General features: G+C 41.9%; 1 protein-coding gene across 3 annotated transcripts in view; it reads right to left on the bottom strand.

Moving 5' to 3' along the window:
* The window catches only part of U2SURP (U2 snRNP associated SURP domain containing), a 40,538-nt gene that overhangs the window by 15,168 nt on the left and 10,931 nt on the right, over positions 1 to 14,439 (bottom strand). For all 3 annotated transcript variants that reach the window (XM_018555627.1, XM_018555628.1, XM_018555629.1), the window contains 11 exons: positions 13,723 to 13,827; positions 12,985 to 13,051; positions 12,683 to 12,846; positions 9,335 to 9,497; positions 8,932 to 9,011; positions 6,968 to 7,055; positions 4,081 to 4,200; positions 3,441 to 3,597; positions 3,257 to 3,352; positions 1,976 to 2,042; positions 785 to 944 (listed from right to left, as the gene is read on the bottom strand). In XM_018555627.1, coding sequence (XP_018411129.1) covers positions 785 to 944; positions 1,976 to 2,042; positions 3,257 to 3,352; positions 3,441 to 3,597; positions 4,081 to 4,200; positions 6,968 to 7,055; positions 8,932 to 9,011; positions 9,335 to 9,497; positions 12,683 to 12,846; positions 12,985 to 13,051; positions 13,723 to 13,827 — 1,267 coding nt within the window. The remainder of the gene's footprint in view (positions 1 to 784; positions 945 to 1,975; positions 2,043 to 3,256; positions 3,353 to 3,440; positions 3,598 to 4,080; positions 4,201 to 6,967; positions 7,056 to 8,931; positions 9,012 to 9,334; positions 9,498 to 12,682; positions 12,847 to 12,984; positions 13,052 to 13,722; positions 13,828 to 14,439) is intronic.

Below are 14,439 nucleotides of genomic sequence, written 5' to 3'. Positions count from 1 at the left end.
ATTAGGGGGGGGGGGGGGGCTTTCTCAACTTTGACTGCAAAAGTGGAAATACACTTTAATCCTTACCGCGGTAAACCGGAGATGGCAGGAAATGCCCAATAATGCAAATAGTTAGGAAGCTCCTCAAGCTTCAGCCCAACCGCCATTACTCACAAGTGAGTCTTCAGAAACAGGGTCACATCTGGGGCTGTGCCACGGCTCTTGACCTGGAAAGCCGCATTTACCAAAGTACACTAAGGTCTGCAAAGCACCCACAACGCAGAGCCCAGTACCTGAAGGTCACATTACAGGCTATCCAAAAGCTAGTGCTGTGGATACAATTATCTGCTGCAGTGCAAGCAGCGTGTAAAAGCAATGTTATTTGAAGTCACTAGAGTGAGAAGGCTAGAAATGTTAGACTTTAACAAAACTGAAGAAAAAATATCCAGCCTCCTTGGACACTAGCAGAAAACCAATACTAGGTAGATGAGTGGTTATACGGGAGCTGTTTGCAAATGTCCCAGCCTCCTATAGGCTTGAGTTTGTTATACCAAGCAAGCAATAAATGAGCATTTAAAAGGAACATTTTACTGAGAGAAACGCAGACTGCCACTGAGCATGTTGCCTTATTACATAGTCTGCAGCAAGCTACCTTTTAATTAATAACATATTTTACCTTTAGGTAATAAGTAGGGTTGTAGGAAAAGCTTGCCCGTGACAGATTAGTATCAGTATAAATAAAACCGCAAATCTGGGAGGGACAAAAAATAAAAAATAATAGGTAGAAAATATCATTTTTACTGACCTCAATTTCTCTAAGTTTGGCACGTTTTTCTTCACTCATTTCAGAATATTTAAATGATTTTGAATCAGACATATCATCTCTAATTGGATTGGAATAGTAATGTTGGTCCTCCGATTTAGAACTCTGTGTATCCTCTTCATCGTCACTCTCTTCCTCTTGGCTACAGGGAAAGAAACATATGTAAATATTGGTGCTGACAAGTTTTAGAAGGTGAAAGCTCCTGAGCTGGCATACCTAGTCTTCTTTCACCACGTTTTTAGTTTGTGACCTTGAACAATCATGTGCACCATTGAATGTGTGTCCTGGCTTAGTGACTCACCAAGTACAAAAGCAATGATGAGGATGACAGCTCTAGATTGGACATTTCAAAAAAAATAGCAAATGGTAGTTCCCATATTTCTACACACATCTAAAATTCTACTTATGTTGTGGTGTTGAAAACTATAAAAACAAACAGTGCGACTTAAGTTGGATTAATCTACATGAACCATTTACAATATACTTCAGATATTTAGAATTTAACCTAACTTGGTGATCGCAGGCTACCTGCTGGGAGGCAGTCATTTTCAAGCTGGCATCTTGCGCAGTATGTGGTTCTTATAGCCAAATCCCTACACCTGCAGACCTATGTATATAGGTGTACAAGCACTGTCCCCTTACTAAGCCCCACAGGAGCTTCACTACACATGCTGCAGCATAACGGGAAAGTTTCACAGGGTCAATCCATGCGGAGGTTCTGCCACTGTAATTCACCATCACAACAATCTTCCCATGCAGCCACCCAAGAGTTAAGTTTTTCTTTCAGTGGTGAAGTTATGATATATTAACATACTGAATTTATTTAAAGGCTGCACATACAGATTTGTGAACCATTTTCTGCACAAAAGATTGAGAACCACATACTGAATGCAATGGTGCCAGTAAAAATAAACAGACACCTCCAGCTACTAGAATCACGTGTATAGCATATAATTGTGCTGCTATCTGAAGTTAATTAGCAGATCAGAAAAAAAACCTCTTCATAAACATATGCCAGCTAAACAGACGGCCTTTTCTGGCAGTTTCTTTACATATATTTTTCAGCAGGATTTTAGTTACACAAAACAAAACATTTCCACATGCGCTTATCTCTAAATATATGTAATGTATGCAATCTAAGAAACTACAATAAGTCCTTTAAACTGCCCTTACTTTTGATTGTCTTCCTCATCAGACTCTTCGTGCTGGTCAAACAATTCCCACTTGGATGTGGTGACAGCTAAAAAAAGAAAAATGGTATTTGCCAACAACCTACAAAATCTGCATTCCCCCACATGTTTTAGTTTTTTTATTACCCCCATACTTTAAATACATACAAAAGGGAATGCATGCTCATAAGCAGGACTTGAAAAATATGCTCGTCTTATCATCTGTGACGAGAGGACGCCGGAGCCCGACAAGTAGCTTCCCGTCCGGCTGTTTATTAAACATACATTCAAGCGATCGGGCATCTCTAAAGACTCCTGATCGCTTGTATTAGCAGCAGCAGTCAATGCTGTTGCCGGTCCCGAGATCCACTGTGCCCGGCTGCTCTGTGACAGGAGATCAAAGGGAGATCTGTACAGATCTCCCTCTGTTCTCCTCTCCGTATGCAGGAAGTAATGTATATTACATCACTTCCGCATTCTGCCGTCACTCTCCAGCTTCAGAAGCTGGTGAAACAGATCTCTGCTTCATCAGCTTCTCTGGGGGTCCCCCAGATGACATTAGGAGTCTTGGAGACCCCTGGTGTCTCTATAAAGCGGACCTGTCACTTTATAGAGACATGTGATAGCAATAAAGATAAGATTTAAAAAAATAACAAATATGAAATAAGCATAATTAAAATTAAAAAAAAACCCACTAAAGAACATTTAAGTCCCACGCCCCCCCACATACACACGCAAACATGCGTCGGGTGCGCCCACGTGCGAAAGCGACGATTGGACCTATTATCACTGCAAACGTCGGAGTGTGAGCAATCATTTTAGGGTCATTAATCACTGATAACACTAAACTGATGAGTGGTAAAAGATTTTAAATAGTCGGTGTGGTTGTTTTTTTGCGATTTTGCGGGCGCGCACAATTTTAAGGCTTGACATATTTGGTGTCCATTTACCCGACGTGACCCCGTCTTTTATATTTTACCAAAAATATGGGTAAGAATAAAGGTTTAACATAATGTAGGGAAAACATTTTTTTTTTCCTTCAAAATTTACGGTACTTTTTTTATTATATAGTAAAAAATAAACCCCATACCCAGTGGTGATTATATACCATCAAAAGAAAGCTCTATCTGTCCCTAAAAAATGTTAACATACATTGCAAGGCTATAGTCCGGTCATGCTGACTTGTGACATTTTTGACTGACTGTTGAGACACTCTAAACTTTTTCAAGCCCTGCTCATAAGTACTACATGGCAGTGTAGAAGATATTTCCTAAGTGGTAATTACCTTGTGATTCCAGCGCTGATTCATCTACAGCTTCCCATTTAGAGGGAGCTACCTTAAAAATTGGCTCATTCTTTTTAGAGTCATCAGAAATGTCCACTTTTAAATATACAAAAAAAAAAGAATCATGTCAGCACACAGACTGGGTGTATGATTTTGAAATAGTATATTAAAATCTTTGTCTTACATGGAACACCATCCAAGTCATCATCAAGGGTTTTTATAGGCACACCATCCAAGTCGTCAAGTGGTGCTCCATCAAGAGGAATTCCATCCACATCCTCCAGTGGAGCCCCATCTAACTCTTCTTCAATTGGAGCACCATCCAAATCATCTATTACCTCCTTTGAGCACAACACAAACAGTTTGCTATTCACCTGCAAAGACTTGTGTAAAAATGTGGTATTTGCCTTATATTTTACTACGGTCTAGAAAACAATTTAACACATTAAAAAACAAGCTACATTGTTTAGGTTAATAAAAGAATTGCACATGCATTTCAGGTACGCATTATTCTGCACCAGGATTTGTTAGTTTCAAAAAGGTGTGGGCGACCCATTAATCACACAGCCTTCCACACAGAAGTCCATTTCGACGAACCGGATCGTCACGATCAGGGGTAATCTGATGTAAACGGGCACATGTCCATTTACATCCGATTCCCCATAGACCGACATGGGGTCCAGTCATTTCAGATTTTTCCTGCATCGCAAGATAGAGGAAAAAACTGGAGACACACATACAGTATGTCACAGCGATGATATCCGATCAGTCCGAGTGAAAGGAACCTTACTTTCTGCAAGCTGTTCTTATAAATATGCACTTACCTCAGGTTCCTTCTCCTCAATATTTACAAGACCAAGGAAAATATTTTGTAGCTTGATTAAAAAGGGTTCAGGATAAATAGTCCAGTCTTCCCATGCCCGGAAGCAGGCCATAACACGTTGCTGTAAAGAAAACAATATTGTATACTGCTTAATTCAAACTCCAACATTTACTGCTATGAGTCAGGGATCAGAATAGTACTAGCAATGTTCACATTAAAGTGGAACTACAACTGCCTATCCTTTACAGACAAGAAAGGCACCATCTTAGCCACTATTTGGATGGCAGTTGCCATTGTGCTGCACGCGACCAGCTAAGACACCAGCCATTTGAGAGCGGAAATCAGCACACTGGTAACCTTGATAGTTGCCATGGCTTGTTTTGGGAGACAATTAAAGACCTAATAGAATGTCAAATGCTAAAGTTTTTTCCTTCTATCTGAACTGGAAAATTAAGAAATAAAATGCTTCAAACATTAAGTTTTAAGAGAACCTGTCTCTTTAAAAAAAAAAAAAAAGTGTTCACTTCACATTCTTCATTCATTTGCAATGTGCCTTTTAGCTTGATGGAATCAGATCACCCCAGGTTTCAGTGTCCTAACACAGCCCTTCCCTACTGCCACATCACAGACCCTTCCGCTTCTTGGAATAGTCCAATTGAAGAATTTCACCTTCCATTTTTCAATCCCTGGAATGTGCACAGAGGACAGAGTCAGGATATAAAATTCCGCCCAGGCCAGAATCGGATCCACTTCTCTTAATTTCTTGCCTCCTGTTGCATCCCCAATGGCTGATGTAAGCCACGGCTATGGAATTGTCTGGCCGAACCCTGGTCAGGTGGCCATGTAACTGTGGGGTCCAGTGTTGACGGAACAATCAATGGGTTGGAGATCCACAATGCCAGGTCCAGGGACTGATTCCGTTTGTCCTATTGCAACCAGACTGTTTAGCTGCAACAGCCTGGAGTTAAATTGCGCATAGGGAACTACCAGCAAGGAGGCCATCATTAAGGCTCGCTCCATCATGCAAAAACCAACAGACAAGAGACTCTTGGACTGCAAGATCAGAGCATAGGAAGAGATAGTCTTTTTGTGGGTGAGGGACATTTTGGATAGGGCCGTGTCCAAGACAAGGTACAGGTACTCCAAGTCATTTTATGAAGCTTTGCAGGGTTTATACTGTCTGATGAGTGTTGGACAATAAGTCCAACTGAGAAGAAGGTGCTCTAAATACCCCACTCTGGTGATCCCCTGAGACCAAATCAGAGCCAAAACAGGGATAAATCACCTTGATAAATACCCGAGGCGCAGTGGACAGGCCACATGGTAGGGCAACCAACTGGTAGCGATGACTGTCCGTAGCAAAACACAATTAGCACTGATGGACAGGAAAAGTGGAGATGTGCAAATATGCATCTTTGTTGTCCACTGATGCGAGAAAGGCTCCCGTTATAAGGCAGGCGATGAAAGCGGGTAGATTCTATACAGAATTTTTCGACAGGAACTTATTGAGGATCTTGCAATGGAGAATAGGGTGGATTCACCCCAGTCATGCAATGGTGAATAGGGTGGATCCCCCCCAGTCATGCAATGGTGAATAGGGTGGACCCCCCCCCAGCCATCCAACATTAAGAGGGGTGGTGAATAGGGTGGATCTCCCCCAGTCATGCAATGGTGAATAGGGTGGATCCCCCACAGTCATGCAATGGTGAATAGGGTGGATCCCCCACAGTCATGCAATGGTGAATAGGGTGGATCCCCCACAGTCATGCAATGGTGAATAGGGTGGATCCCCCACAGTCATGCAATGGTGAATAGGGTGGATCCCCCCCTGTCATGCTGGCAATACGAGGCATTAACCAGGGAGGGCCTACAATTTTTTGGTTTACCAATGTCCAATCCTTCTGTAGGCAGTTGTATAACCCAAAAGAAAATAAATTTCCTGTTTCCCTAAATGGACTCCAAGAATAGGATTTTACAGCGAGTACAAAATGTACCATTAGCTGGTTCTGCAATTTGAATCTGTAACTGCCCATCCATGAAAGCTTAGTGTGGCAGTATAACCAAACAGTATATGACCTACTGTGCCCCTCAGTGGATGAGGGATCTTCTGTATTGGAGGACTTGCTTCATAAAAGAGAACCTGTCACCTTCAAACGCTATCACATTGGGACTTATTATCCCCTGTGTGATCGCAATAAACAAGTGAAGTCAACAAAAAAAGTTAAAAAAATGTTTTTTTTAAAAAAAAAGTGCCAAAGTAAAATGTAAAACCAACCCTGTCGCCCTAGCCATCTGCATGCAAATAAATGCATGTGTAGGGCACTGTGTGTGCGCGCGCTAAGTACTGCCTCCATTCCACTGTGTGCCATATTGTGGTAACCGGGCAACAGTGCTCTTTTAACACGCACAAGTAATTTGAGAAAATGGGGCCCCCTCTAATCCCACTTATACTTACCTTTTAGCAAACGGTGCTTCCCCTCCGCCAGTATGGGTGTACTATCTGTACCTCATACTGCTATCCAGCACAGCCCTGCACTGTGGACTTTGACCGTCACTAGCAAACTGCGAGAACACATTGGTCAGTGTGGTCAGGTGAATGCACTGACCAATGAGAAGTGATTCTTAGCATGGTTAAATACGGTTTGGGTTAAAATTATTTTTAGTAACACGACAAATACATTTTCATGAGGAACAAGAAGATTGGGCCCCCGCTTTAGTCCTTGGACAAGTAGTTTTGTCTTTTAATTTCCACACCCCTGAGGGCATTAGGATATGATTCATGTTGGTAAAGTAATATTTAAAAAATAATTCTGCATCTCCATAACATTACTGGTATTAAAGAAAAGAGTATCTTTCAAGAGTGAACACAGATAAAGCTCTCAACTGACCTTAAAATTTTCTGACTGCAAATGTCCTTGTATGGCTCTGTAAGCAGCATTCAGATCAGCAAAGATTTGGCATAATTTATTTTCAAAGCTAATGAGGTAAATAGAGACACATTAATCTTTTTCACATGTCCAGGACAGAAGCAGCACAACAATCAAAAATGGTGGAGGATACAGATTAAAATCTATGTTGACAGAATAATATTGTTTGAAACCAAAAACTTCCTTTACTACTGCAGAAAGGCGGGTACCAAGTCATCTCCATAAAGTTCATCTATTAAGGTAAAGAGCAATGCACAAAGTAAAGTAATGCATAGCAACCATTCAGAATTCATCTTAGAAAGATCTGATTTTGGGCCGGTTCACCCCACAAAGAATGCGTTCGGCCTCTGGAATGCAAACCGGCCGACTCCATGCGTGGCATTGAAGTTAATGGCACCACAGCCACGCCTTCTGCCGTGTGATGGCCACACCCGAACGCGTGGCACATTAGTGCCTGCGTTCCGGTCCAGTGCGATCTGCAAAAATGCTGCATGCACTATTTTTGCAGATCGCACTGGACCAGAATGCAGGCACTAATGTGGCACACGCTCTGGAATGCATTCTTTGTGGTGTGAACCAGCCCTTAAAGGTAACTGCACCTTTGTTACAATTGTCAGTAATTCCATCCCCTAACTCTTACATGAGGTCCACCAGTAAAGAAGGGTTTTCTCCTTCCTTGATCCAGTGATCTTTGCTGTGTGGCACTGCCCAGGGCTTTTCCATTAAAAATGTCCCCATACATACTTACGTGCAAGCTGTACTCTGTAGGTCCGCCAGCAGCCACCATGAGCACGGCTTAACCTTGGGAATGAATGGGGCAGAGGTAATCCATGTGCACGAAGATGAAGTCTCCAAAGACATTTTCACTGGCAAGGCTGTGGGATGCTGAGTGTGGTCACACAACAAAGATTGCCGATTGAGAAAGGCGAGTGTTTATAATGGTGGGCTGCACTCACATGGGTGGGGTAAACAGATTAAAGGACAACTGAACCAAAGGTGCAGTTGTCCTTCAAAGCCCATCTCCGGGCAAACAAAATAAGTAGCCTTGAAATGGGGCTACCACCGCAGTAGAGGGTGGGCAAGTGCTCGTTTTTGTCTAGGGGCTGGTGTCGGGTAGATTTATTTACCAGGTCCCTGCTCCCTTGGCGCTCTCCTCTTTGACTGGTGGAATGTCCTTTGGCATCCTCATTTCTAATGATGTCTATATAACATGTATTAGATGTTATGATGTCAGTGATTCTTAGACTGTCCGAGCCCAGGGAAGAGTCGCATTCGGGTTCAGTCTAGGAGCCCTAAGAGAATCGACTGGATCAGGGAATTAAATCTGCTTTACTTCAGTCCCCTGGACAAAAACTTAACCGTTCTAGTGCAGGGGTAGATTTTTAGTGTGCCCAGAGATGGAATTTAAGTAAATCTGGTTGCTATAAACTGCTAAACTGTGCAGTAGCACTCTCTGCACCACTCTACTGAAAAAACTGGCATGCTTCCAGAATAGTAAGTTATAGGAGCTATTCACTAATCTAGTTGGCATGAGAGCAATGTTGATATCACTCAGGGACTGAACATCCTGGAGTGGCCAAGTCATCAGTAGTTTTAAAAACACAAGAACAGCGTGAAGATCCCTTCTACTGTCTAGCAGCACCTTCAATGGCGCAACGCATCATGATGCAACTTGTAAGGCATCTTACCAATGCTTTCCTTATGACTAAACACACCAAACATTCTCTTGGCGCACAGCATGTGTGGAGCCGTGAACAGGGCCAACTGATCGGAAGCCGATTAATCGATTATTGAAAAAGTTGACAACTTTTTCAATAATCGATTATAATCGATTATGTCGATTAGTTGTTGCAGCCCTAATATGAATATACACATTAACATTTTTTAAACACTCTTTAAAGCAACAACATGTAACAAAGACTTACAATTTTCTGTAGTAGGATGCATTGGCAACTTTAGCAGAAGAGTTATACAAGACATCAGACACCAGGTAGAGTCTGGCAATCTATGAGAAGAATAGAAACAATTGTGGAATGAGTAATTAGGTAAATTATGCAGGAGTAGTCCCAGTACAACCGCAGACAGCGAACATGTCAATCAGTAAAACTGGAACCTCAACTGACAAAATAGATACATCAAAAGGCTGCACAATCAAAAGTATTAAATGTCTGCTAGCAAATGAATAATGTCACTACCCTGCTTAACAAAAACCAGAAGAAGATTTGAAAGCTGGGGTTAGGTTTTAAGGTGCAATCGGTAAATAAACATGCATAAGCAGAATCTCTAGAACGCATTAGACTCCAATAATTAACATGAACTTGGCAATACCTTCTTAGGGAGGGGAGTTTTCAGGATAGACAAAGACTCCGCTATGCAGTCTACAATCTCTTCTGCTGCTTCAGCATGGTTAAGACAGAACACCATGGCATCACCAATGTCATTCTTCCGTGGTGTTAATCCTCGTAACACCTCCTCTAATTTGTCTCTTTGTCTAAAAACAGAAATGAATGTCATAGTTCTAGATACAACCTAACACTGCTGGATAAAACAAAGAAGAAAGGTAAGAAGAAAACTTGTACCATCCAGAAATATGCATTTCTTTCCTTCCTAATGAGGGACACAGGAAGTCATGTATCTTCAGTTATACTGCCTCCTACAGGAAGAGTGGACACTGGCAAATACAAAATGTGTCCTAGACTTCCTCGCCCTGGTTTCTTGAATGCAGAGTCTAGACCCCACTTGACTGGGCATTGTGGAGAAAGCCTGGAAGTAACTGTTGGGCACTGCGATCAGAGTATGGCACTTTTCAGACTCCATTCTGGTAACAAGTTAGCTGTGGAGGGCTTTAAAGGTCCAGAGCCGCTTCCATTGCATCAGCGCTTGCACTGTCTTATGACTCACTCTGTGAGTAAGCTGGTCAGGCTACCTTTATTTACTTAGGTCGCTGGATGCCTGTAAAATCCCCAAATTCAAACGCTGAAGGGGTTAAGGGACCAAGTGCGCTCTTTGCCTCCAATCAGCGTGGCGCTGGTACCAACTCATAGTTTGGGTTATCTGGATTTAGTCCTGGATTCAGAGAAAGTCAGTGTTTTTCCCTAAAGCAGAACTTTGGACACACATTTTATTAATCTTTGCAGTGGGGCTACCCCCGCACCAGTGCTTGTTTTTATATATATAAAAAAAAAAAGTTGCACTCGCCTGATCTTTGGAGTCAGCTGCTCTTAGACTGGTCCCTTCCACCAGAGTGGGCTAAGGTCCCTGAGTCAATACAGTCTGCACACAGTGTATAGTATGTGCGGATGCCAAGGGACATACCAATCGCTGGTGCGGAGGAGAGAGAGCGCTGTGACAGCTGGCCGGCTTTGAAAATCTGGTAATGTCCTTTTCTGTCTTCTGAAATATTCTCACAACGGATACCAGCCTGTTGAGCTGGGGAGGAGTTCTTGGCACCCTGTTGATGCAGGAGACTTGGTCTCTGGAGGAAACTAGTCTCCCGATCAGCATTCTGGAGCTTTGGACATTTAGTTGTCCAAATTTTGCTGGAGGGTAATCCAATCCCAATTAAGTCGGACAACGCTGCAGCAGTGACATACATCAACCATCAGAGAGGCACCAAAAGTCTCGCGCAGCGAGAGAGATAGACTGAATCCTGTGTATGGCAGAACTTCACATTCCAGTCTCGTCTTCCATTTACAATGCAGACAGACAGACTGGACACAGGGGAGTGGGGCCTTACATCCAGGATCTGTGTCACAAGTGGCTTCCAAGAGTAATAATTGGACAGGTTTGTCATATGTAGGAATCCTCTAGCAGAATCAGCATATTTTACTTGGTGTGAGGGTTGGGACTTCAACCCTAGGAGTTTCTCTGTGAGACAAATCCTCTCCTTAAGAATCAGGTGGCACCCTTTCCTGCACAGCACACTCTAGTATGTCTGTAGTGCTTTTTAGTCATTTCAGCATTAGGGCTACTGTTTCCAAGATGTGCAAGGCTGCCGCCTGGTGTCCCGTTCACAAGTTCAATGGATGTTGAGTGACTGACTCAATGACTCATGATTGGTGACTGACTTTCTATGTAACTCAAAGGACAAAAATAAGAGGATTTTTGCACTAAATCGCAAATCTGTTCTTTGAGGGACAAAGATTGCTCCCTTCTATGTTATGGTGATGCTCTTAGTACTGCTTGCTACCAAATTGAGGCATGCTGGAAGTAGGAGGGGTTATCCTTGGCTGGCCTACTTTTTATTTTTTTCCATTTACCCTGTGTCTATTCCTCCTGTTGGCAACTGTATAACCCAAAGGTGAATGACTTCCTTTGTCCCTCAATGGACTCCAAGAAATGGATTTTCATGGAGAGTACAAAATTTACCGTTAGCTGCTACTACAATGTGAATCTGTAATTGCTCGTTCATGAAAGGTTAGATGTCTTTTTAAAGTAGCTTACAAGAAATTATCAGTGGTTAGTGCTGGTTCTTAATGTACCTCTTCTGAACTGGGCAGTCACGTATATTGTTCCTGCACTCCAAAGTAATACGGTTATACCAGCTTACCAGCTCTTCATTTGTTGCCATCCAGGCCAGTCAAGACTTCAGTGACTAATCCTGCTACAAAAGGATTTTTGTACTCACCGTAAAATCCTTTTTCTGGGGGATTCCATTAAAGGGACACAGCAAGTAATTCAACTACGGGTTATACAGCTGCACAAGCTTTCATGAATGAGTAATTACAAGTTGTAGCGCCAGCTAAGGCCCCATTCACACTGAGCGACATGAAAATCGTGCGATATTGAGCGACATCGCGCAACTTTTTCCTATTGGGCTGTATGCAATCAGGAGCAATATCGCTCGAAAAAAGGGTCATGTAGGAGCGACAAGCTACCAGCGACGAGCTACAAGCGATATTGAGCGACGAGATGTGAACCGCTCTATTGAAATGGATTGGAGAAGCTACATAGAGCGATAATCGCGTGGAAATAGGAGCGATATCGCTGCAAAAATCGCTCGATAAAATCGCTCAGTGTGAATGGGGCCTAATGGTAAAATCTAGTATTAAGACCTTTTTTGATTTATCAGACTTCACGATGTCAAGTAACTGAAGCAGCAACAGGACAAAGGCTATGAAGAACTATCCATATTATTAAACAAAGAATAGAAAATCAATTAAAGTGTAGTTCCACTTATGCAGCCAAATTGGGATAACAACTGTTTTATGTTTGCTATATGTTCCCATTCACATAATATAACCTAACAATTACTACTTACAATTTTAAGTGCTTTATATTTTTAAAAAAATCCTACCTAGCTGTCCTCATATGTAATGTTAAGGAGAGGTTAGTGCAAACGTTTGTGTACTCCAATAAACCCTGTCTGTACTATGCTGGCAGATTTCATTATCAGTTGTAAACTTGATTTGAACACGGTAAGTACTAAATAAGGGTTAAAGCCTTCGAGGCAATGCGTGTTCATGAGAGGAAGCTCAGTCTGACACTATATAGTAGTCTCACTCTCAAACTGCTCAGAGTAGCTTGCAATCTGCACAAAGACCTTCACCAAAGAAACAGCTCAAAGGCAAGACATTTTTTTTAGAAATAATGGGAACACAAACAAATGGAAGACTTTTCTCAAATTTGACTACATAAGTGGAACTACACATCTGAAGCAGCACATAAGCGACATACTCTTCTTTAAGAGATCCCTTTTTGATGGGCTCCTCAACAAAAGGCTCAGGTTCCTGTTCCTCTGTCATTCCATGCAGGTAAGGATTTAATGGTGGTGGTCTCCAGAAAGAACCATTTTTAAACATCCGGAAATCTTCTGTCCTCCATTTTGTGGGAGCATCTCCCTAAGTGACAAGACACAAATGATAAAGTTTACTTTGTATAAAAATAGAGAGTACTTAAAAAGGAGATCCATGAGGTGAGTGATTTCCACTCACATAGTTAGAGCCGACCAGTAAAGTGTAAACTAAAGTATTATTCACCTGTAGTATTGAGTAAAGCTTCCACCTGTAATACACGTGGGCAGGGGTCTGGTTTTCAAATAAAAATCTAGAAAAGAGAAGGAAAAAGAAAGTTCACTATTCACGAACGGCAGTGGAAAATAATGCACTATCAAGGTTACCGGAGATACACAAAAATCTGCAGAGCATCCAATGCCTCAAAGCTCCGGGAGCTCTGTAATGTAATCACCAGAAAAGTTTCACCAAAAACACTGTAGTCTAAATCTGACAGGCAGCTGCAGTGTTCTGATATCAGCTAGCTTCAGTTAAAAAACATTGGGGCTGCTACAAGGTAGGGTGGGCATACCAGTATTGTGCAATGAAAATGGAAAATGCTTGACCCCTTAGGCTGGCCATACACTGTTCTATTTTTTTTTCGTTCAGTCCACGGGCTGAGCAAAAAAAATAGAACAGATTTTTCCATCAATGCTTACGAGCGTTGAGGAATCCCCTGCCGTTTCCTTTGTATTCTGACAGCTGCCACCGGTCGCTGTCAGGATTCCCAAACAGAGCCGATTGGCTGCCAGCTCGGTTCATTCGGCACTTCCACAAAGGCACCCACTGTGCAAATTTCACATAGTAAGGCCAGCTTTAGACAAACTGAAAAATTTGTGGAAGTAGTGGCAAATTACACTTTCACATGAAGTACCTTTCAGAAACATCATGGGTAATAAAAGAATTACATTTCCCAGGAAGCTTTTAGCGCATCATGATTTTTACCTGAACATAGGGTTGTTGAGTTCTCGGTTCATGATCATAGCTTCAAACATTGGCCCTTCACGCACCACAAATTCGATCATGCGATGAATCAGAGCAAGTAAATTCCTACAACGACAGTAGAGTTAAAGGAAAATGTATTCAGACCCTACATACTAATTGCACTCTATCTACCATCTATAGTATAGAGGTTGCTGGTATATAACAGCACTACTTGATGATGCATTTGTAGCTGCCCAGCTGTTCAGTGTAAATAAAATGCATAGTATGCATTAATTACGAAAAACCCTCTGAAGCAATGAAATAAGATTTGGCTATCAGGTAAGAAAGCGTGGCTTATAAAAGTTAAGTGTTGTGTTCCTTTAAGCTACAAGGGCAGCAGCATGTAAAATTTCACACTACATTAAAATAACATACTGAATGGCTCAAACAAAGTCTGAAGTGATCAAGTGTACAAGAATGTTGAAATTCCAAATGAAAGATAGTGAAGAAAAAAGACACAAAGAAAACCCTTTTGTCAACATTTAAAGTGACACTAAACTCAGGGTTCAAATCTTAAAAATACATTCAAGCACCTTAACTATTAACACAAATGTTATTTGTGTATCACTCGACTGTAGATCCTCAAATCATCTCTGAATTGGTGCGGACACTGTCCTTCCTTCTGGAGGGTGGCTACTTTTTGTTCCCCATGGTCCCTTGTGTGTGTTGTAAAGTAGC

The sequence above is a fragment of the Nanorana parkeri genome, unplaced genomic scaffold, assembly GCF_000935625.1.
Source record: "Nanorana parkeri isolate BGI_ZX_2015 unplaced genomic scaffold, ASM93562v1 scaffold205, whole genome shotgun sequence".
Taxonomy (NCBI): Eukaryota; Metazoa; Chordata; class Amphibia; order Anura; family Dicroglossidae; genus Nanorana; species Nanorana parkeri.
The sequence above is the reverse complement of the archived record's forward strand: the minus strand, read 5'-3'. Positions and strand labels throughout refer to the sequence as shown.